Genomic DNA, 22,018 nt, shown 5'->3' with positions numbered 1-22,018 from the left:
GCCACTCAAGGAGAAATCCATCCCCTCCCCTGGTCCCTCTGACCCATCCTGAACCCCTTGTCTCCTTTGCAGCCCCCCTCGCCACTCCTCCTCTCTCCACCCCTGAGGCTCCGCCCACCAACCCAAGGCTGAGCTCTGCCATCATCCAGGAAGCCTCAATTTGATTCAAGTCAGGAAAACCTGGGGCACCCCACCCATCCTCTTTTCTCAGGAGACACGGGCCTCCCCACTTCAGGGGTGGAGGAAGGAATAGGGTGTGGGAAGGTTCAGGCCACAGCCTTGACTGTCCACCCCAGCCACACCCTGGCCTGGGCCTTGGAATCCTGGCCCCTCCCTATCAAACCCTCCATCAGTCCCTCCCCTGGCACTCACAGAGTCTGCCCCACTCGGCTCACCCACCCCCTACTGGAATCAGGCTGGACCGTGTCTCGCTGGGTTCTGGGAAACAGACTGCATAGATCTGTGGAGGTGGAAGGGTGGGGAACAGGTGGGGCCCTGTGCCTCTACCATTGGTGCCCATTCCTAGAGGCTCACTAGACGCCCTGTCATCCTGAGCAGCAGAGACCAAACCTTTAAGGTCTGCAGAGCGTTAGTTCCCCCACCCTGACACTTACCCCCAAATCTCAGCGGTGAGCTCAGGATGGGACAGGAGCACTGGATAATAAACATCCCACCAGTTACCCCCTTGGGTCCCTTCTGGCTCAAATTCCTTCTCCTCCGTGGAGCAAGGATGGGAGGAAAGCAGGAGGGAGAGCAAGTAGGAACTTGGAGAGGAGGCAGGAGAGATGCTTCATTGGCTCCCACCTCAGGGAAAGACCCCTTCACCCCAGCCACTTAGGGTCCCTGAGTCAGAACTTGGTGGGAGAGGGGCTTCAGAGGCTATAGCTCCAACTCACCCCATCACAGGAGACTGGACAGAGCAAGGCCTTCACAGACGCAGAGATGCACCCACCTGGAACAACAGGCACTGAACCCCTAAGCCCTTTCCTCAGTGCCCTGACCTGCGGGTTGTACTTGCCCACTGGGCAAGCTGTCAGGTGCCAAGAGAGCCCAGCCGCACGCCTGGCCCAGCTCTGAGCAAGAACCCGGGAGGCCTGAGGCAGATCCTGGCTTGTCTTCCCCATGCGGCATCCTGGAGCCAGCAGACTGTGTGTAAAGGTGGGAAGAAAGAAGTCCCTTGCCCTAGCTGGTTTGGTTCAGTGAATAGAGCATCGGCCTATGGGCTGAAGGGTCCTGGGTTCGGTTCCATGCAAGGGCACATGCCTGGGTTGTGGGCTTGATCCCCAGTAGGAGTGTGCAGGAGGCAGCTGATCAATGAATCTCTCTCATCATTGATGTTTCTACCTCTCCCTCTCTCTCCCTCTCTCTCTCTCTCTGTGAAATCAATAAAAAAAAAATATTTTTGAAAAAAGAAAGAAGTGCCTCAGTCAGCCCTTCCACCACCAGCTTCTTCCTGCCCTATAAGTAGTGGAGAAAGCAGCAGACACTGCCCTCAGGGAGCCAGCCCCTAAGTCAGAGTGGCAGCGACCTGAACTTAGCTCTCAGGGAACTCCCACGCTAATGGAGTAAACAGCTTTCTTTCTCTTTGGAGCTTTGAACCTAATGAGACCCAGACATGCCCCAGACACAGAGACTAAAGCACCAACAAAGTCGTCCTCCGCAAGAGGAAGTGAACAGAGAGCAAGCCGAGTGCCGGGGAGCTGAGCAGGCAGCCAAGCCTCCCCACCCGCTGCTCCACCCTTCCTGCCTTGGGTTCAACGCGCAGACATTGCGGGTGCAACGCTGAGCTCTCCTACAGGGTGAGGGATGTCAGCATCCAATCCGGCAGCAACTCGGGCAGCTTATCCCGCGGGGAGGGACTGTGCCTCCCCATTAGACTGAGGGGAGTTCCAACTAGAAACAGGTCTACTTCATCTCTCTGGGACTCTCTCCTAGGAGGAACGTTGCCCCCAGTCAGGACTGCAGCAAACAAAGCAGAGCAAGGCGTCCACGCTGCCAAAAGAGAGGCCGCCGCAGGTCCACTCTTTCATTCGAAATACAATGAGTTACTACTATGTGGCAGGCACTGCAGACACAAAGATGAGAAAGTCATGGTGCCCATCCTCGGGGACCTGCAGGTTAGTGCATCAGGGATGACAGCCAGGGTGACAAGCTGTGCACAGGGGCCACCTGAGCCCAGAAAGGTCATCGAAAGCAAACACCGACGAAGGCCCATGTACTTTGTTCACAGGAACACTTACTCAGAACCTATTTATTTTACCAATTTTTCAAAATTTTACTTTACATAGAGTTCTAATAACTTTGGAACTATGGTTTCCTGCCTACAGCAAGTTAGAAGCAATACATCTGAAGCAGCAAAAAGCAGATTACAGATAGTCAGAATAACAGCAGTGAGAAACCACAACCTGACAGCAGGCAGGGACGTTATTAAAAGTATTTACAAAAAGCATTGCAGCCTTGGCCAGTTTGGTGCAGCCGATAGGGCGTAGGCTTGCGGACTGAAGGGTCCTGGGTTCGATTCTGGTCAAGGGCATAAGCCTGGGTTGCAGACTCGATCCCCTGGGGAGGGGTAACGTGAGGAAGGGCACAGGACCCCAAGCCCCAGAAGGGGTCTCTGTGCGGGGCTCACTGGGTGCAGTCACGTCGAGCCGGTGGAGTGAGGAGGGTCCTGGTCACCACTGTCCTGTACTCAAAGCTCAGTCCAGGCCTGAACCGGCCCCCACCCCCCGGGAGCACAAGAGGTGTCTGGCGCTGAAGGGCCTGACCTGGGAACGGCGGGCCTCTAAGAAAAGGACTGGACACTGCGGGGCTGGAGGACACAGTGGGGGCGGGGCCCTGGCGGAGTGATGAGAGGTCAGGAGAAGGCTGTCCCGTTGACCTTAGGGTTGTGGAGGCGAGAGGAGGGACTTAGGCGGCTGCGGGACAGACCGGGATTGCATGGGGTGAAGTTGGGGAGGTCAGGGGCGGGGCTAAAGTGATGGGGGACAGCCACCGCCGGAGGCGGGGGGGGGGGGGATGGGGGGCGCGGGTGGTGATGGCAGGACTAAGGGAGCTAGGGGCGGGGCTTAAGACGGCTGGGGGCGGGGCTGGGGCGAGGTGTGGCTGGATGGGGCGTGGCCGACCTCCTGGTCCAGTGACATCTCAGCCCGCAGGGCAGTCCGCAAGGCAGGCAGTCCGCTCCAAGGAGTCTTCTTTAGGCTAAGGGAGAGACTGGACCCCTTTCCTAAGGGAGTCCTCACTCCGAACCAGGAGACCTGCTCCCCCTCTCCCAGGGAGCCCCTTTTCTCTAACTGCAGGAGCAGCTAGCTGATCACTCCTCATCTCTCTGCCAAGTGGGTCAGGCCCTACATGGAGTCCGAGGGGTGGGGCCGGGGACTCAGTCCTCCAATGGCTGCGGGAGATTTCCAGCAAACCCAATCTCGTGCTGGCTGGATACGTCCGCTACCTGCCGGGGGCTCTCCGTGGTGGGGTCCGGAGTGGGCATGGGGTCGGCCCCTGATGGGGCTAATGGGTTAGGCCCAATGGTAACAAGCAGGACCTGCAACATAATCTACGGGTTCCCAGCGCCAGATGAAAATACAGGGCTCCTTGTTTAAAAAGTACTAAGAATTATTCAACATTAAACCAAGCATGGGGCCATGTGCAACTTGACAGGTTGCATGCCCGTGAAGCTGGCTCCCATACCAAGCTACAGGCAGAGTGAATCAGCGTCCAAACCCCGCCGTCCCCTCCTCCAAGGAAAAAGCAAGAGGGGCAAGCCCACCTCCTCCTCATCTATTTTTCCTAAAAGAAAGAGGAGACATCTTTCAAGGAACCTTCTCTCATTCTCTCCCGGAGTATTAGGAATGAATATGCTGCCCCCTCCCCCCCACACACACACACACACATGCACACATACGTGTTAGTTCCAGCTCCCAGAGCTGCATTACAATCCCCTGCCCACCAGAGGGAGAGTATGCCCTTGCCCCTCCTGCTGTCTCCTTCTCTTTACCCACCGCAGAGCTGAACGAGGAGCAACAGCAGTCGCTTGCCATGTCCATGAGGAAGGGTTCCTTCCCAACCGACAGAGCGGGTGAGGCGCCTGAGGGTCGAAGGATGACAACGATGGTAAGACTGAGTTTGACCACTAGAGGGGGTGCGGGAGCTCACCCAGCTCCGCTTCCTCCAGATGAGCTTGCTGGCCCAGAGAGAGAAGAAACTTCTCCGGGGCCACGCTGCAGGCTCCTAGCAGAGCTCTCTCCAGACTCGGGTCTCCAGATTCTTAATCCGTGCTCATTTCTGCTCGACTCTAGAGCTAATGGGCAGAGAGGTCAAGGATGGGGGGCAGGGGCTGAAATTTACATTTTACTGCAGAACACCTCTGAAGTTGGCGGCTCCCCCTGCAGATGCTAAGCATCCTGTGACATTTATTCTCTGCTGTCCAGATGGAGACCACCCTGGACGAGAATTTCTTCCAGGGGAGGCAGTGCGCTTCTGTCCTCACTTCAAGCTGATCAGAGGCTTCTGGGGTGAGAAGCTGAAGGTGACCCAGGCCCTGGAGGGACTCCGCAGCCTTGACACACACGGGGATGGACCCCTTCTCTATGTGGGTGCCTGATGCCTTGTGATCACTCTGGGACTGCTATGCCACCCTCTCCTTCCTTCAGGGACTAGGCAACAGCACCTGGCTATCCCCACCCAGGGCTAGGGGAAGCAGAGTGGAGCTTGGCATGGGCCTGGGGGAGATGGTGAAATGGGAAGGCATTTCAGCTCCAAGAGCTGTTGGAGGCAGAGCTTCAAAAGCTCCATCTGGGACCCCGTCTCTCTAACAAGGATGGGGGGGGGGGCTTTGTCCTAGCAGAAGAGCCTCGCAATCACAGCCCAGGAGCAAAGCCATGGAGTGGACAGGAGCGCCGGCCCCTGCTCCAGCCGCATCTGCAGGAGGACCGCAGTGGAGGGCTGGGCACTGACATCGTGGGGGTTGATGCTGAGTTTGACATGCTTCGAGCTGAACAGGTATGTTTATCACTTCAGTTCTTCAGCACAACTTCGAGCTGAGTCAGTGTCACAGGCACTGAACAGTGTCTGCTCGGCAAGGAGTCTGGAGATGTCATGGGCTCCAATTTAGGGAGAAATCTCAACGTTTTTTAAGGGATAAGAAAGGAGTCTGGGCGTTTTACTCTGCTCAGAAAAGAAGTTCATTCATGGAAGGAGAGCTCACAATATGCAGTCTGCACCCCAAAACTTCCAGCCTCCCATGGGAAATGTAAAATTCAACGACCTTGGGGAGTATTCTTCCTGCCTCTCCACCAGTCACCCCTCCATTCCAGCCTGTCTTCCTTTCTCGCTATTTCATCTTCTTAAACTCAGAGAAGATACAGAAGTATGTCTGTATGAGGGGTAACTCCCCCCAAATACTCCAGCCATCCCACATCCTGCAAGTGGGCTCCATATCTTACAGGCACGTTCCTGAACCTTCTCCCCATCACTGCCAGCTTCTTCCTGTTCTTGCCAGGATTAGTTCCTTCCACCTCCTGAACTCCAGTAGACTACCCCCCTCTCTTTCCTCTTTGGCCCCTTGCTGAGCAGAAAATGAACAGTAATAAAAAGGAAAAAGGGTAAGGAAGTAATGTCCTGTCCCAACATCGACGTCTGTCTGCGGCGTCTGCAGAGCACTCTGTGGGTCACTCTGGGAGACAGTCAGGTTCCCAGAGATCGGCTGGCTGGGGCGTCCCCCCCTAAGTCAATTCCCTGACTGGATCCCCATCGCCTAGCAACCACACACAAACCAAAAGCTGTGAGTGCACTTCAGGGGTGATTATCGACCATTACCTCCCTTGATTGACCACCAGAGGGAGAGAGAGAGCAAGCCTGCCACCTGATCGGCACCATGCACCACCACCTCAGTAAGTCACTTTTAATGGACTTAAAGAGTTCTTACGTATTAGTCAAACTTAAACATCTTCCAGAACAATTTAAAATATGTCCCAGCCCTGGCGGTGTGGCTCAGTTGCTAGAGTGACGTCCCATGCACCAAAAGGTCACTAGTTCAATTTTCCGTCAAGGCACATGCCTGGGTTGAGGGCTTGACTCCCAGTGGGGGATGTGCAGGAGACAGCAGATCAATGTTTCTCTCCTTCTCTCTCTTTCTCTCCCTTCCTCTCTCTCCCTCTCTTTTCCTCTCTCTCTAAAATCAATAAAACATATATTTTTAAAATATGTCCCCAGATTCCCTGGAACATAAACCAGCATCTTAGGAACAGAAACCCTAAAGGGATTCTGTGGACTTTCCCTAAGACTATGGGGAGGGGGGCGGGGGGAGTGTTATAAAAAGACAGAGCAACCTGGATGGGTGGGAGAAGCAGCACAGAGGCAAGCCTGACATGGATACTTTTATTCCAAAAGCACAAGACCTTTAACCTGGCTGACCCCACAAGCCCATATATTTTCTCTCTGCCTTGAACCCTTCAAGCCTCCTGCTTGGAACACCATTAGGCAATTTGAGGAATGGTTCAATGTGTCAGAGGTGGGGTGGGGACAGGACAGAGAATGAGGACAAGCCTGGTAGAGTTCAGCATGAATGAGGGCAAGAGAAAGAAAAGAAGCAAAACTTCTGGGGCAGAGGAGAGTGAGCTGGGTAGATGGACTTCTGGGCTCTGTCTCAGAGAGAGCAGATACATGTGTGGCTTCTTGAAACCACTGTTCTCTAGCCCTTTGGAAGATGAGCTGGACTGGAAATCTTGGCCTGCGGCCAGCGGGAGGAGAGTGGACACTGGGGGGAAAAACTCCCAAAAGTCTGACTGAGGCAATGGTGGGCTGGTGAGAGGGTTGAGAGTGGGCTGCCTACACTGGAGCTAAGGGATGGGAGACTGCACAGCCCAGGACTATATACATCAATGCGCTGATCAGGAGATATAGCCCTGGCCGGTGTGGCTCAGTTGCTTGAGCGCCATTCCATGCACTGAGAGGTCACCGGTTCAATTCCCAGCCAGGGCACTTGCCTGGATTGAGGGCTCGATCCCCAACAGGGGCACTGCCGGAGGCAGCCCATCGATGTTTTTCTCTTTATTCCTCTCTTTCTCTAAAATAAAAACATAATTTTTTAAAAAGAGAGATACAGAGAGGAAGAAGTGAAAATCCAGGAAAACACAGAGATGGGCAGGATATTATACACACAACACATTTCTACATACACGTGCAGGTGTGAAAGGGACCGAATGACAGCCTTCCTACAGGTCCCAACTCCGGGGGAGGGATGTGAGGTTAAGGTCATGGTTAGGGCTACGGAAGGAGGAAGTATTGGAGAAGGGCCTAGAGAGGAAGGGGAGCAAAATGACAGGGGTCAGGGGCCAGAGACCCAGCAGGGGCACGTGCTTGTTTGGTGTAAGATACAGAGAAAAGAGATTTGGGAGGAGCTGCCGTATTGAAGGAGACTTTGGGACAGAGGTGGATAAGTAAGTTTTTAGGGAGTTTTATGGAGCGTGATGTGGTCTAATCTCCCCATTCACCACCATCCCCTCAAGAAAACCTCCAGGAAAGACCTAACTTACTCCTCATGGCTTTCAAGGTTGCATTTCATTTTTGGTGAGTGATGCTGAGAGCCTCCAGCTGAGAGCACAAATGCTCAGTTGTAGTCAGGTTACCCGCTCACAGACATGGACACATAGCCCAGTGCTCCAGGAGCCTGGCCTGTAGGCGTCATCTAGAGACCTCCCCAGGTGTGTAAGTTCCCCTTTAAAATTCCTTCCTGGCAGGGATTCAAGGTAAGAGCAAGACTTGAGTGACCGATGGTGAGGCATCTAAATTCTCACAGCAGACACCACATTTTGGGTTTTCCGGTCACTCCATATGCCTCTGCCTGTAAGTGTGTGCGTATGTGTATATACAGCGTTGCATGAGGAGCAGAGATGCTCAACACAGAAAAACAGAAAACCAACTCTGCCTACACAGACATATGCTTCTAGCAGCGCCGTAGATACGCGTACGTACCTAAAACAAACGGAGTTAGGTAGCCATAGGCAGGCTGACTAGCAGGAAGATGGAGGGCTGCTTTACAGCTGCTCCGCTTACGCTGGAATCTGTAAACACAGATTTCTTATCCACTTATCGGACCCCCAAGGTCTCATCATAAATCCTAGATGCTTCCTGATGACTGTGATGATGACAGAACAGAGATGCCCTCCTTCATCTCTCTCTCTCTCTCTCTCTCTCTCTCTCTCTCTCTCTCTCTCTCTCAGACACACACACACACACACACCAACTTCCACTGCTTTTCTCCCAAAGGTGCCATCTTTCCTCTCCTCTCAGCCCATTAAGCTGACCTTCAGTTGCCACCTCTCTCTTGGCCTTGGCTCCCCCCACCCACGCTGGCACCTGCCTGGGGCAGGACACATGTGGAACAGGTTGATGCTGTTCTCCCGGAAGTGGAGCAGGAGAGGGGTGGGGTCACTGGGGCAGGCCTACATCCTTCCCTCCACAGACACATAAAGCAGCAGCCTGTCCTGGTGAGGGACAGTCACTCTCTTGACCCACAGACCAAGTGAGCCCCGGGCCCTCACCCCGGACCCAGCTGCCCGACAGGACCTAGCACCACTCGCTGGTAAGAGCTGGATGACAGTGGAGAAGGCAGGGGCTGTTCGAGGGCTGGACAAGAACAGGGGTGGGTCAAGAAGGGCCGAGGAGTCCCCGAGAGCCCAGTAGGGTTGGTATCCTGATTGGCCTTGGGGAGCGAAGGGAGCCTGTGAGCACCTCTCTGGTGAGGAGACTGAAGCCATCCGAGCCCCTCCCGGGGAAGTCTGGCTGGCCCGGGAGTTTGCCTGCCCCATCCTGGCCCTCCTAGGAAGGAGGGGAGCTCATGTGGCTGGCAGAACAGCCCATACATCTGTGCACTGCCTCCTGCTTCCATGATTCTCCGAAGTGCCTACAGGGGAGGTGAAGCAATTCCTGGCCAGCTGGTAGAGCCTCTTCCACCCACGGGGATAATTTGGCTCTGCCAGCTGGCTGCCCAGCCAGTGCACCTGGACTTGAACCTCAAAGACAGACACCTAAGAGTATGAACCTCAGGCTCTTGCAGGCCCCGCATTCTTTAGGGCCCTCTCACCTCAGCTTGTGTCTCCCAGGGCCACATTCATCCATTTGTTCATCCCCTCTTTCTGCACACATACGCCAAGCTCCACGTCTGTGCCAGGCACTGTGCCTGGTGCTGATGCTGCTGAGATGACTAACAGCCATTTCCTTCCCTCTGGGAGGTCACAGTAGAGTAGGTCAGAGAGTCAGGTGAACAGATCATAACAACATGAGGTTGCAGGTGTTTCAGAAGGACACCTGCTTTGGGGACATGGGGTGGAGTCACTAGCTGTCTGAAAGGATGAGGGAAGAGATCACAGAGGAGGTGACTCTTAAAGGATGGCTAGTGGCTCTAGATTGGAAAGGGAGGTATTGTAAGCAGACGGAGAACAAAGGCAAAGAGCAGTGAAATGCCTGGATCTGCTGGGCAGGCCCCAGGAGCCAGGAGGAGGGCACAGGGAGGTAAGGGTACAGGGAAGTGGCTCCAACCCCCAAAACAGGACACCTGCCTCCCCAGGCTCTCAGCGCCAGTGGTGGCTGCCTCCATCCCCTGGCATCCCTGGTCCTGGCTGTCGCTCTTCTCTGGGAGGACGAGGTAGGCATAGCTTTGTGAGAAGAGTTTGACTGCCATCACTGATGAAACGCTCCAGCCAGGCTCCAAGTTCGTGAATAAAATGTGTGTGGGTTGAGACGAGTCCTGGACAGAGAAAGGGCAGGGCTGGCTTCTCTAGCCAGACAGTGGCTCTGGGCAAGCTGCCTCAGCTCTCGAGGCCTCGCTTCCTCGTCATAAAATGAAGAATCCTTTGACATTCCAAGAATCCAGGCATCTCTCTGCAGGGGCCTTCCCATGGCCTGGTCTCCCAACTTGTCACTCTCTGACTCCCCCCCTCCCACTCCCCAGAGACAATGACCATGTTTGAAAATGTCACCCGGGCCCTGACCAGACAGCTAAACCCTCGAGGGGATCTGACACCCCTGGACAGCCTCATAGACTTCAAGCGCTTCCACCCCTTCTGCTTGGTGCTGAGGAAACGGAAGAGCACGCTCTTCTGGGGCGCCCGGTACCTGCGCACCGACTACACCCTCCTGGATGTGCTGGAACCTGGCAGCTGCCCCTCAAGTAAGCCTCGGGCGTGGGGCTGGGGACGGAGGGAGGGGGCCCAGGCATGAGCCCACGAGGAGGACCCGAAGCTCCCCCTACCCAGATGTGGTTAGGTGTCACCTAGCCCGAAGTGCTCACGGGAGGTGGGGGACGGCGGGTTGATGCCTCTCGGCCCAGCCCCTTTCATCTTTTCCTTCCTGCAGATCCAACAGACTCTGGGAACTTTGCCTTTAAGAATATGCTGGATGCCCGAGTGGAGGGACAGGTGGATGTGCCAAGGACAGTCAAGGTGACGGGGACTGCGGGGCTGTCTCGGAGCAGCACCTTGGAGGTCCAGACACTCAGTGTGGCTCCCAAGGCCCTGGAGACCTTGCACCAGGAGAGGTGAGAGTTGGCAGGGAGGGAGCTATCAGGGTGGGGTAGGGTGTTGCATGGAAAGGGTGCCTTGCTCCCAGAGTTAAAGATCACCACAGGGGAACTCTTAAAGATGATGCTCTGGCCGATGGGTGCCTCCAGGCCACTTTCTAACCACTCCCCTGTCCTTCCACTGCCTCTGGTACCACCTCCCCCCACCCTCACCCCCATCACACACATATGAGGATGAGTGTATTCACATGAACTTGCTCCATGACCTTGGAAAAGTCATTTCTGCTCTTGGGACCTCGGTTTTGTTTCCTGAAAAATGATGGGGTTGGATGGAAATCTCAAGGGTTCCTTCCTACCCTAAGACTCTATGAAATACACTTTAAAAGGGCCTTAACTGCTCCGCACTGCAGCTTGAGCCAGCAGTCTGCTCTCATAAATTACCTCAAGCCTGGCCCCCACACACTCAGGGCAGCCCTTGGGATTGCTACCTCAGCAGCACAAGGGGTGTGGCAGATGCCATGCTGATGCTGGGCACCTCAGATGTTTGGTTTGACAGGGGAACTGACTTTTAAGTAGTTAAGTAGTGGTTGAAAGAAGCAGGTGAAGGCTCGGGAGGCAGGAAGGAAGGACTGGGGTGCTTGAGAAATCATCCGGTAAAATGTATAAAGCTTCACTAAGCGCAAAGCACCCTACTAGGTGCTGGGGTGCACTAGAACATCTTGGTCCAAGAACCTTGAGATCGAGGAGTGTGAGAAGAGTGTGTAACAGTAACTAGATTTCAAGGCAAGAAGTGGTGCGTGCCATAGAGGGGTTTGTCTGAGTTTTGTGGCAGGTCAGGGGGACTTCTAGCGGGGGAAACGAGGACAGAGTTCACAGGGGACGCAGCCCATGATCTAGGCCTTGAAAGATGAGTAGAAATTGGATATCCAGGGCCGAGAGAAGGGCATTACTAAGGCACGTGGGTGAGAAATCGCAAAACTTATAGGGACCATGAAGAGGTAAGAGAGGAGCAAAGGGAGGTTAGGGTGGGCCCAGAACATGCAGGAACCAGGTGTCTGCTCAAGGAGATGAAACTATCCCATAGGCACCAGAGGGACCCTGGCGATGCTCTGATGTATGTCATGCTCAGTCCAACCAGATCGAGGAAGAGTGTTAGTGCACAAGAGGCAGGGGTCTGAAGCCGTTGAAGCAGGCAGACCAGGCAAGGCGCTGTTCCACTGTCCATCAGAGAGGTAAAGTGAGGGCCTGAGCTGGGAAACGCAGTCAGAACGAAGAGGGAGGAATGGCTGCCAGGCCCCTGGGGCAGCAGAATGGACTGGACCTGCCGACTGACTCCAGGGTAAGGGAGTGGGCTTTGTCAAAGGCAACGCTAATCTAGATCTAATGTACAGTGTGAGGACTACAGTTAATAATTCTGTACTGTTTCCTGGAAATTTGTAAAAGCAGATTGCAGGTGCTCTCACCACACACACACACAAATGGTAACCGTGAGATGGATATGTTAACTAGACTATAATAACCATTTCTCTATGTATAACAAAACGTGTTGTACACCTTAAATATATACATAATTTTTATTGAAATAAATAAATATATAAGAATAAAAACCCCAAGATGACCTTGATATTTGACCCAAGTAATGACATTAATAAAGACAGGAAGACCAAGCTTAGAAGTGTATTTGGAGAGAAAGATTGTGGGTGTTTTGAGTTCGTGTCCCCCCTGAGACAACAGGTGAGAGTGGTCAATAGGTACTTGGAGTGACTATAGTTAACCACACTGTATTCTATATTCGAAAGTTGCTACAGAGAGTAGATCGTAAAAGAGTTCTCATCACAAGAAAAAAAATATTTGTAATTACGTGTGGTGATGGATGTTAACTAAACTCGTCGGGGTAATCACTTCTCAATATATACATATATAAAATCATTATGTTATGCAGCTAAAACTAGTAAGTAAAGTGTTATATGTCAACAAGACCTCAATTTTTATAAATGTTAATGGTATTTAAAAATGAGGGTCTGGAGTTCAGGAGAGAAGTCAAGAGATAAATACATATGCGGTGATCAGTCACATAAAGGTTACAACTATAGGAATGGGGTGGGAGTTCAGAGAGCAGAGAACTGAGAACAGAATCTTAGGCAACATAAAATTTTAGGGCAAATGTGATGCAGACAGAATGGATAGGATTTAGAATCCTGAAAGACAGGAGCAGAACTGGGGGGGCACCAGGTGATCAGAAGCCAGAAGACAGCATCTCTCGGGGTGGGAGGTGGCGGGGGGGTGGGTTGGACAGCAGGGCCCAATGTTGCTCCAAGTTAGGTAAGGTCTTCGAGTTTGGTAAGTGGGAAGTCGTGACTTCAGTTGAGGAGTAGAAACAGAAGCCAAAGCATAAAGAATTTTGGCGAAGGCGGGGAGGAAGTAAAGACAGTGGGTATAGGCATATTGCCAATGAAGTGAAGGAAAGAAACAATGGCAGTGGGAGGGAGTAGCAAGATCAAAGGACATGCTTATATATGTAAGCAAGTAGAGAGGGAAACTGGTGTTAATGCAGGAGAGGGGATAAGAGATGGAGAGAAAGGGCCCTAGAGGAGATGGACAGAGCTAAGAACAGGGAGGAAAGGGAAGGGAGTCCACCCCAGGGCCAAGGAATAAAGGAGAAAGAAGCAACCATGAGGCCCTGTCCTGGGCCAGATGACTGCCAGTCTCTCTCTCGGCACCTGGAGGGAGGTGTCATTGTCCTCCCTTTATAGATGAGGCCCCTGAGACTCAGAGGAGCTGCCCTGCTATAAGCGGGGATCTGGGTTTCCACCTCGGGCTTTCCTCCAAGTCCTCGCTCTCTCCCTGACATGACACCGCTATGCCTAGCACCTGGGAACGACAGAAGAAAAGGGAAGGCCAGGGCCCAGGCGGGGAGAAGCTCCGGACGATTCCCTTATGTTTCTCCTGCCACAGGAAGCTGGAAGCAGAGCACCCGTTCCTGAAAGAGATGCGAGATCGAGGCGAGAACCTGTATGTGGTGATGGAGGTGGTGGAGACTGTGCAGGAGGTCACTCTAGAGAGAGCCGGCAAGGCGGAGGGCGTCTTCTCCCTCCCATTCTTCGCCCCATTGGGGCTACAGGTTTGGTTCTCTCTCTCCCTTCCCCCCCCCTCTCACATAGCCCCACAGAGGCTGCATTGACTTTGCCCCATCAGTGCCCAACCAGGACACTATCAAGGACCCATTCTTTCTCCCTGTTCTTCAAGATCCAGTCCCCTGCTGGCCCGAGGCGAACCCTGCCTCTGGTCAGTAGCGCCCAGGGAGGCGGGTCCCTGTGCCACATGCCACAGGGATCTATCAGAGAAGGGGAAACTCACGGTCATGGAATATCCTCATGGTGCTCGCCATCTACACAGAGACATCCTTGTTCTCAGTCTCATGGAGGAGACACATAGGTTGGAAAATTCCATGTAAAGAAGTAATGTTCTGGATACCTCTGTCTATTTTGTATAAATATTCAAGGGATGAGTTGGAACTGGGAGTAGGAGTTAGTCATGGAAGGTTTCTTGAAGGAGGTGAGCAAGGGACAGAGGAAAGAGGAAGAAGGAACCAAGGCCTGGATGGAGGTCCTAAGGTGGGACAGGGATGCACAGGCAGGTGATGGAGCGGGTCTGCCCAGTTCCTTCCTGTGTCTGAGCCAGGAAGGGAGACGCAGATCATTAGTGGGGTGACCTGTGGAAATGAGCAGAGGAGCTATGAAACCCACTCCATGGAGTCTGGACCAGGTAGAAAGGCAATCAGGGACACCAGTGAAAGGTTCCCAACTTCTTGTCTCCCAGAGGCCCTCAAACTGGCCCTTCACTTGCACCCTCACCCCCCACTTCCAATGTCTCATACTCAGGATCTCTGCAGATTCACAAATCCTCACTGTCCAATCCTAGGGATCCATCAACCACAAGGAGGCGGTAACCATCCCCAAGGGCTGCATCCTGGCCTTTCGAGTGAGACAGCTGATGGTCAAAGGGGAGAATGAGTGGGGTGAGTAGACACCAGCGTGTTCTCCCCTCAAGACAAGAATGACCTGCACCGATACTAAGACGTCCTGGCCCCCTCTTGTGGCAATGTCAGGGAATTAGTGAACGAGAAGGTTGTGTGGTGGTCCAACTTCAAGGAACGGAACAGCAGGGGCTGCCCTGGAGAGAGAGTGAAGGGACTCCTGGTTCTGAGCGTCTCCTGTGTGCTAGGCACTGCGTCAGCTTCGGGGGAGAGGGCGCAGAGAGCAATCAGCCTCAAGGAGCCTGTGGCCAGTGGAGGAAACAGACCCAGATACCAGTACTCGAATGCAAGAGAGAGAATACTGTTATCACAGGAAAGGACTTACAGAGGGGAAAGGATTCCTTCTAGCAAGAGGGGGAGGAGCAGAAGATGCAGCGAGACATTTGAGGGCAGGCTCCCAGCCCTCCATAGAGCTCATAGACTGTGAGACTAGAGAAAGAAGGGGGCACAGGGCAGCTGTCTAAGGTCCCTGCTCTCCTCTCTTGCTCCTTACAGAGATCCCACATATCTGCAATGATAACATGCAGACCTTCCCTCCTGGAGGTAAGTGAGATTGCTTTCTGGCTCCCGACTCTTCTGCCCGGCCCCTGACATGACCTGCTAAAGACTGTGCCCTTGAATAGCACACACACACACCAAAACCCCCTGCCAAGGAGCCCCTGGGTTTGTTTCCCCTAAAAATATCTATTCTGAACTCTAGGAAAGACAGACAAAGGCCTATGAGTACCACCCAAGAGGGACAGAGAAACAGAGGCTGAAAGGCACACTTGGAAGCAGAAATAAGACGAAGACAGTGTGTGTTCTCAGAGTGTGGGCAGACTGAGCTAACACAGCCTCCGTGTGGGGGGGGTGTGTGTGTGTGTGTGTGTGTGTGTGTGTGTGTGTGTGATTTTTTAAAATATATTTTTATTGATTTCAGAGAGGAAGGGAGAGGGGGAGAGAGAGGGATATAGAAACATCAATAATGAGAACCATTGATGGACTGCCTCCTGCATGCCCCCAACTGGGGATGTAGCCCACAACCCAGGCTATGCCCTGACCGGGAACTGAACTGTGACCTCCTGGTTCATAGGTCGACACTCAACCATTGAGCCACGCTGGCCAGCTGGCATGGCTCTGTGTGTTTTTACAATGATCACTGATGAAGCTGCCTTGACAACTGCTCTAGGTTAAAAGGCATGAGTAGGCTTTATGCTGACACACGTGCATTGTTTCTGTCTTCAGGAAAGCCAGAAGAAGAGAAGCTCATCCGTAAGTGTTTCCTGCCATTTCACTGTCATTTTTTTCGACTCAGAATTTTAAAACTCCAGTTGTTGTTTTATTTCCTTCTCCATGGGACCGACAGGGAGCATGGCAGGGCAGATCTCACCAAACAACTGTCCCTGAAACATGGCAGAAATTCCAATAGCTTAGGGACAAGCAGTGGACAGGGGAAGTCTGTGCGTGAGATGCCCAGGTGGTCTGATGCCTTGGACGGGACCGCTGTCCTCGAGGGCCTTAGTAGCTCTAACCTGTCACACACACACCTCTGCAACTCCACCCACCGCCCAGCACCTGGGGCGGAAGCGGCTGAGTCGGTGTTGACAGCTCAATCCAGGTGCCATTTTCCCATTGCATTAGCTTTTCTCCTCACCCGGTCCTGCCTCCCATGAATGGGGCAAGAGTATCCTTAACCTGGCTGGTTATCCTAACCCCCTATTAAACCTCATCGCCTGGCTGGGTACCCTAACCCCCCATCAATGTTTCATCGCCTGGGTATGGCTATGTTTGGGAGGATTACATTCTTATCATTGCTTTTTTTGTTTCTCCTTCAGTCATCCAGGCATCCGATGTTGGTAAGGAATTTTCTGAGTTTCTCCCAAGACTTTGGTGTGGGAGAAGCACTGGGGTGGAGGGAGGGGGAGACAAGTGCTGGGTCCCAGGTCGTGGGGATTGGCGCCACTGCCAGGAAGCCAATCTCTCCAAAGCAGGCTGGACATACCCCTAGGAGGCCAGGTCCCTACAGGGTCAGGCCAAGGTTCAAGCCAACCCTGATCCACTCACATCCCTGTCTATAGACCCACCCACGGATCTCAGGGTCAGTCCCATCTTGGCCTTCACTCAGTCACCAATTATTCTTCTTGGCCAACTAACTCGGGAGAAGGGGAAACAGACCTTCCTTCTCAGCTTTTAGCCGGTCTTAGAGAAAGGGAAGGCACTTGTCTGCAGCTCCCTGGTGGGGCCTGGGAGCTCAGGGGGAATGACTATGGCTTAGATGGTACTGTGGGTCCTGGGCCCCTCCTCGCCCCTAACGCCCCCCCCCCCCCCATACACACATACGCATCTCACGTCAGGGCTAATGGATAACTTCATAATTGCATTCCTTGGTCAAGAAAAACAAGAGGCCAGGCTAAGGCTGGGAGCAGAGCACGGGGGCCTGCGAAGGGTGTGAAGGAGCCTGCAGGGAGGACGCCGACTGAGTGGGGAGGGTGCCAGGTGGAGAGCCGCCTGTTTGCCACGTTTACTGTCCCCACAGGGGAGCTGCATGAAGACTTCAAGACACTAAAAGAAGAGATTCAACGAGAGACCCACGAAGTGGAGAAGCTGAGTCACGTGGGACAAAGCTCCTTGCTCGCGGCCCTCAGCAAACTGCTAGGAAAGAAAAAGGAGCTCCAAGACCTGGAGCTCACGGTGAGGTCCCAGTGGAAGTGTGTGTGGGGGAGGGGGGCTGGGAGAAGGGAGGTTTTTGGTGCAGGTGCAGCTGGGGGGAGGGGGCCTGACACTGGCAGAAGGTGATCAGGGGCCAGGGGATGTGACAGCGGATGCCTTCCCCAAGCTGGCCAGGTGCCCCCGGCTGCCCTGGTGCCTCTGGAGAAGGACAAACAGTGCTGTTTCCTCCAAGGCACATGCTCCTTCCTGATGGGCAGGGGAGGCAGCAGGCCAGCAGGCCCTCTCTTGGAAGGGGCCGGAACTTTCCTTTCCAGGATGTAAGGCTCAGGAACCTAGGAACCCAAGTCAGTCCGATATTTTCAGGACTTGATACCTTGAAAAAGAAATCTGGAAATCGGACAAAGTTGACACATGTCCAGGGATTATGTGCCAGACACCGTGCTGGGCCCCTTCCTCGTGTTATCTTGCTCACCCACTTTTCCTCACAGCTTGAAGGGGCTCTAGACAAAGGACATGAAGTGACGCTGGAGGCACTCCCAAAAGATGTCCTCATATCCAAGGAGGTTATGGGCGCCATCCTCTACTTCCTTGGAGCCCTAACAGGTAAGGAAGGAATAAGGCCTTCATTTATACACCCTTTTGGTGATAGGAATGAATCACTGAGTGAATTCCCAAATGTTTGAATGAATGAATAAGTAAATGAATGAATGCCAGGCAAATTATAGCACAACGAAGTAGCTTATATCTACATTTTTAAAAATTGGTCTCATGCCTAAGGATTCACTTGGTCACCTTGGATAGTCTGAGAAGATGGCCTGGTCTTGCTAACAGGGGTTGGCATAACATACATAGCTAATCCCATCACATGTTATCGATATTTGTTAGCTTTCATTTCAGGGGGTAACATCCTCTGATCTTGCCCCCTGAATTCTCATCTTCGCTCTGCAGGAAACATTCCCCCACTTAAAAGAATTCTCTGGTCCTTCAGGTATAAGCTAAGATGTTTGTTCTCTTAAGAAGTCTGCCATCAAATGCCAAGACCAAAGCAGACCCCTCAGCTATGGCTCCCCTCACACTGTGTGCTGTATTTGTGCGTCCCTTGGTTTTTCTCCACTAGACTGCAAGTTCCTTGAGTGAAGGGAGTACGTTTTTACCGAACATACTCAGCAAAGGTGCCTGGCCCAGAGCAGACGTCAATTGTGGGTGGCTGGATGAATGAATGGATGCGGAAAGTCTGGCAGGGTACCCACGTGGAGCTGTACTCCCTCTGCACCACCAACACACATCTCTTCCTCTGCCCTTTTCTGCAGAGTTAAGTGAAGCCCAACAGAAGCTGCTGGCGAAATCCATGGAGAAGAAGATCCTGCCTGTGCAACTAAAACTTGTGAGAAGCAGCAGCAGACACCGGGGAGAGTCGGGAGGGAGTCAGCCAGAACCAGGGGAAAGACACAAATGCAGCCTCATGACAGAACCATCCTGGAGTCTTCTCCCAGCACCTCATGCCCCTTCTCATTTCTCTCCGTTTCTTCCTTTTTGCTATTTCACAACTAGAGATGGAAGAGTAGATGTCTGGGCAATTATCTGGGTTTTTCAGCCTGATCGTGGGAGGAGAGACAGAACACTCTGTTTTTGCTTAGTCCTAGCCAAGTGATGTGAACACATCTTTTAATGTCTCTGAGTAAAATGGGGCTAAAAATAAATGAGCTGCCCTCTGTACAGGGTTGTTAAAAGCTCCAGATGGGCCCTGGCCAGTGAGGCTCAATTGGTTGGAGCATCGTCCCATACACCAAAAGGTGGTGGGTTCGATCCCTGATCAGGGAACATTGAGGTCAGGGCACTTCAATTGACGTGTCTCTCTCTCCCTGCCTCTCTCTAAAATCAATGTTTTAAAAAAGGCCCAGGTGGAGTTGTAATGTAATGTAATGAAAAGAGTTATAATAAGAGAAAGGTAGGCATCTTTGTGGTTTTTATGAGTTAGGAGAAAGGAAAGGAGGTTTCCAGTTCTTTCTTTTCATGCTGTTTTGGTTCCTTCCAGGTGGAGAGCACAATGGAACAGAATTTCCTGCAGGACAAAGAGGGTGTTTTTCCCCTGCCATCGAACCTGCTCTCCTCCCTTGGGGAAGAAGAACTGATCCTCACAGAGGCCCTCGTGGGGCTGAGCGGCCTGGAAGTGCAGAGATCAGGCCCCCAGTACACATGGGACCCAGACACCCTCCCCCACCTCTGTGCCCTTTACGCTGGCCTCTCCTTCCTGCAGCTGCTGACCAAGGCCTCCTAACTTGCCTTTTCCATCTGCTTCCTGCTTCCCTAATGCCTCCCCCGCCTCACTATGCTATGTCCTTAACATCTAAGGGCATTTCATAAACCCTAGCTGATCCCCCACGATAACCAATTTCCACTTGACCAACTCTGTCTCCTCCTGCCCCTGTAGCACTGCTACCCGCTGAGCCCATCCGCTGATGCTTAAGTCCTCTGAGAGTAGAAACACTCAAATTTTAAAAATTATGAATCATTTCAGCAAAACCAAAATTAATTAATTTCCTATCCCAATCCCTCAATCTTGTGCTTTTAAAAATCAAGCTTCACTGGAATTAATGGAAAATATTTTACTTTGAATGAAATGTCTTTGGTGTTTTCTTTAAAGAATCTATCATAAGGAAATTCTTAACTTGGGTCAGAAAATAGGCATTATCACACTACATATAGATCATATGTACATGAATACGATTACACTGTCCTCAGGCCAGCTGGGAAGTACTCAGGGAAGAACTATGAGGGTACAGAATGTGGAATCTAGATTCTAAAGTGAGAATATCATCAAAGCAGCGTGTCTTCATAGAGGAGCCTTTGGAGCCCTCTGGACTTCGGTTAAGGGACTGGGAAAGGCAAAAACCTAGAGATACATTGTACAAACCCAAAACAAGACTAAGACAACTTTCAAGTTTATTGGATAAAAATATAGATAGACCCTGGCCAGGTAGCTCAGTTCGTTAGAGCACGTCCCAATATGGCAAGGTTGTGGGTTCAATCCCTAGGCAGGGCACATACAAGAATCAATGAATGAATGAACAACAAATGGATGTTTCTCTCTCTCTCCCTCTCTCTAAAAATAAATAAATAAATAACTTTAAAATGCAAATAGGTGTTTAAAAAAAAGATACCTGCCTGGCCAGTGTGGCTCAGTGGTTGAGCATTGACCTTTGAACCAGAAGGTTGAGGTTTGATTCCTGGTCAAGCCACATGCCCAGGTTGCGGGCTTGATCTCCAGTGGGGAGCATATAGGAGGCAGCTGCTTAATGATTCCCTCTCATCATTGATGTTTCTCTCTTTCTCTCCCTCTCCCTTCCTCTCTGAAATCAATATATATATTGACCAAAAACTTTTTTTTAAAATATATTTTATTGATTTTTTACAGAGAAGAAGGGAAAGGGACAGAGAGTTAGAAACATCGATGAGAGAGATCGATCAGCTGCCTCCTGCACACCCCCTACTGGGGATGTGCCCGCAACCAAGGTACATGCCCTTGACCGGAATCGAACCTGGGACCCTTGAGTCCGCAGGCCAAAGCTCTATCCACTGAGCCAAACCGGTTCGGCTGACCAAAAACTTTTTAAAAAGAAATTGTGCTATTATTTTCTGATTTCACCTTTTCCTCTTCTGCTCTCAGTTCAGGGTGATTGTGGGAGAAGGTGATACAGGTGGACTTGCATATGGATTTGCTAACATGGATATTACAATCTCATAAAACTGCCAGATTTATACCTTCCTCCTCTGCCTGAAACTTGGTTTTAATATCTTTCACCAATCCCTTTTTAAATGGTTTATGGGTGGAATAATCTCTCCAAGGTTTTTGGCCCCAGGAGTCAAACTCTTCCCCTTCCTAGGCACCCCTTGACTTGATTAGTTCCCTCACTCACCAAGAATTCATGATCAACTGCCAAAGACTTTGTGTTAAGCCATCCGCCCCGATTCTGGGGCATCTTCTAAGGCCTCACTCTATTGCTCAAGAACGTACTGAGTAGTTATCTGCTGACTTGATTGTTCTAATCTTATGATGTAAACATAATAAAGAGGTGAGCTAACACCCTAACTATCCAGAAGGGTAACTTCGTAAAGATGAACAACAAAGCTCACCTGTTTTCTTCCTTTGCCATTCTCGCCCACCTTCAGTTACAGATACGGCGTTATGAAGAGGCTTTAATGAGTTTATTCCAGTGATGACTCAAAAGTCCTGTTATCCATTCCCGAGCCCTACGGGGAAGGGGGATAGTTAGGGAAGACTTGGTCAAGGCATGTTCCCTAAAACTGGAGCACACATTTTTCCATTTAGCAAGTGGCTGTTTAGTGCATGAGCTACTTGGTACAAAAGTATGAAAAGGGTGTGGTAAAGCCCTGGTCAGGTAGCTCAGTTGGTTAGAGCATTGTCTGGATACACCAAGGTTGCAGGTTTGATCCTTGGTCAGGGCACATACAAGAATCAACCAATCTTCTATATATATAAAAGGCTAACATGCTAAGTGTCCCTCCCACCGTCCAACTGGTCACTATGACACACACTGACCACCAGGGGGCAGATGCTCAACGCAGGAGCTGCCGAGCTGCAGTGACTTGGCAGCGGAGGTTCTTAGGTGACGCACCCCGAAACCAGAGAGGAGGGAACCCGATTCCTCGCAGGCCGTGAGATTCCACCTTCAGCCGTGGGCTATGTTGTTGCTGGGGCACTGTCGGCCCCTATCTGGTTTGCTGCACTCTTGGGTTTGCATTCCACACTCTGTACGACAGCAACTTTGTAGAGTGCCCTCTCGCACTCTGGGACCCCT

At 52.0% G+C, this 22,018-nt stretch overlaps 1 protein-coding gene across 3 annotated transcripts; it reads left to right on the top strand.

Annotated features, from left to right (window-relative positions):
* Nucleotides 1–8,421: 8,421 nt before the first annotated feature.
* GSDMA (gasdermin A) lies at nt 8,422–20,320 on the top strand. Of its 3 annotated transcripts, XM_036341828.1 has the most exons (13): nt 8,519–8,578; nt 9,563–9,640; nt 9,947–10,165; nt 10,351–10,531; nt 13,469–13,634; nt 14,435–14,531; nt 15,045–15,092; nt 15,774–15,800; nt 16,364–16,384; nt 17,065–17,219; nt 17,687–17,801; nt 18,509–18,582; nt 19,234–20,320. In XM_036341828.1, exons 3-13 carry the CDS (start codon nt 9,952–9,954, stop codon nt 19,474–19,476), a joined length of 1,341 nt encoding a protein of 446 aa, XP_036197721.1. In that variant the 5' UTR covers nt 8,519–8,578; nt 9,563–9,640; nt 9,947–9,951; the 3' UTR covers nt 19,477–20,320. The 3 variants fall into 3 exon arrangements, with proteins under 3 accessions (XP_036197720.1, XP_036197722.1, XP_036197721.1); XM_036341827.1 differs by lacking the exon at nt 9,563–9,640 and having other exon boundaries at nt 8,422–8,578; nt 19,234–20,318; XM_036341829.1 differs by lacking the exons at nt 9,563–9,640; nt 16,364–16,384 and having other exon boundaries at nt 8,422–8,578.
* The last annotated feature ends 1,698 nt before the right edge of the window (nt 20,321–22,018 follow it).

The sequence above is a fragment of the Myotis myotis genome, unplaced genomic scaffold, assembly GCF_014108235.1.
Source record: "Myotis myotis isolate mMyoMyo1 unplaced genomic scaffold, mMyoMyo1.p scaffold_m19_p_17, whole genome shotgun sequence".
NCBI classification, from domain to species: Eukaryota; Metazoa; Chordata; class Mammalia; order Chiroptera; family Vespertilionidae; genus Myotis; species Myotis myotis.
This window is presented reverse-complemented; position numbering and strand designations above follow the sequence as displayed.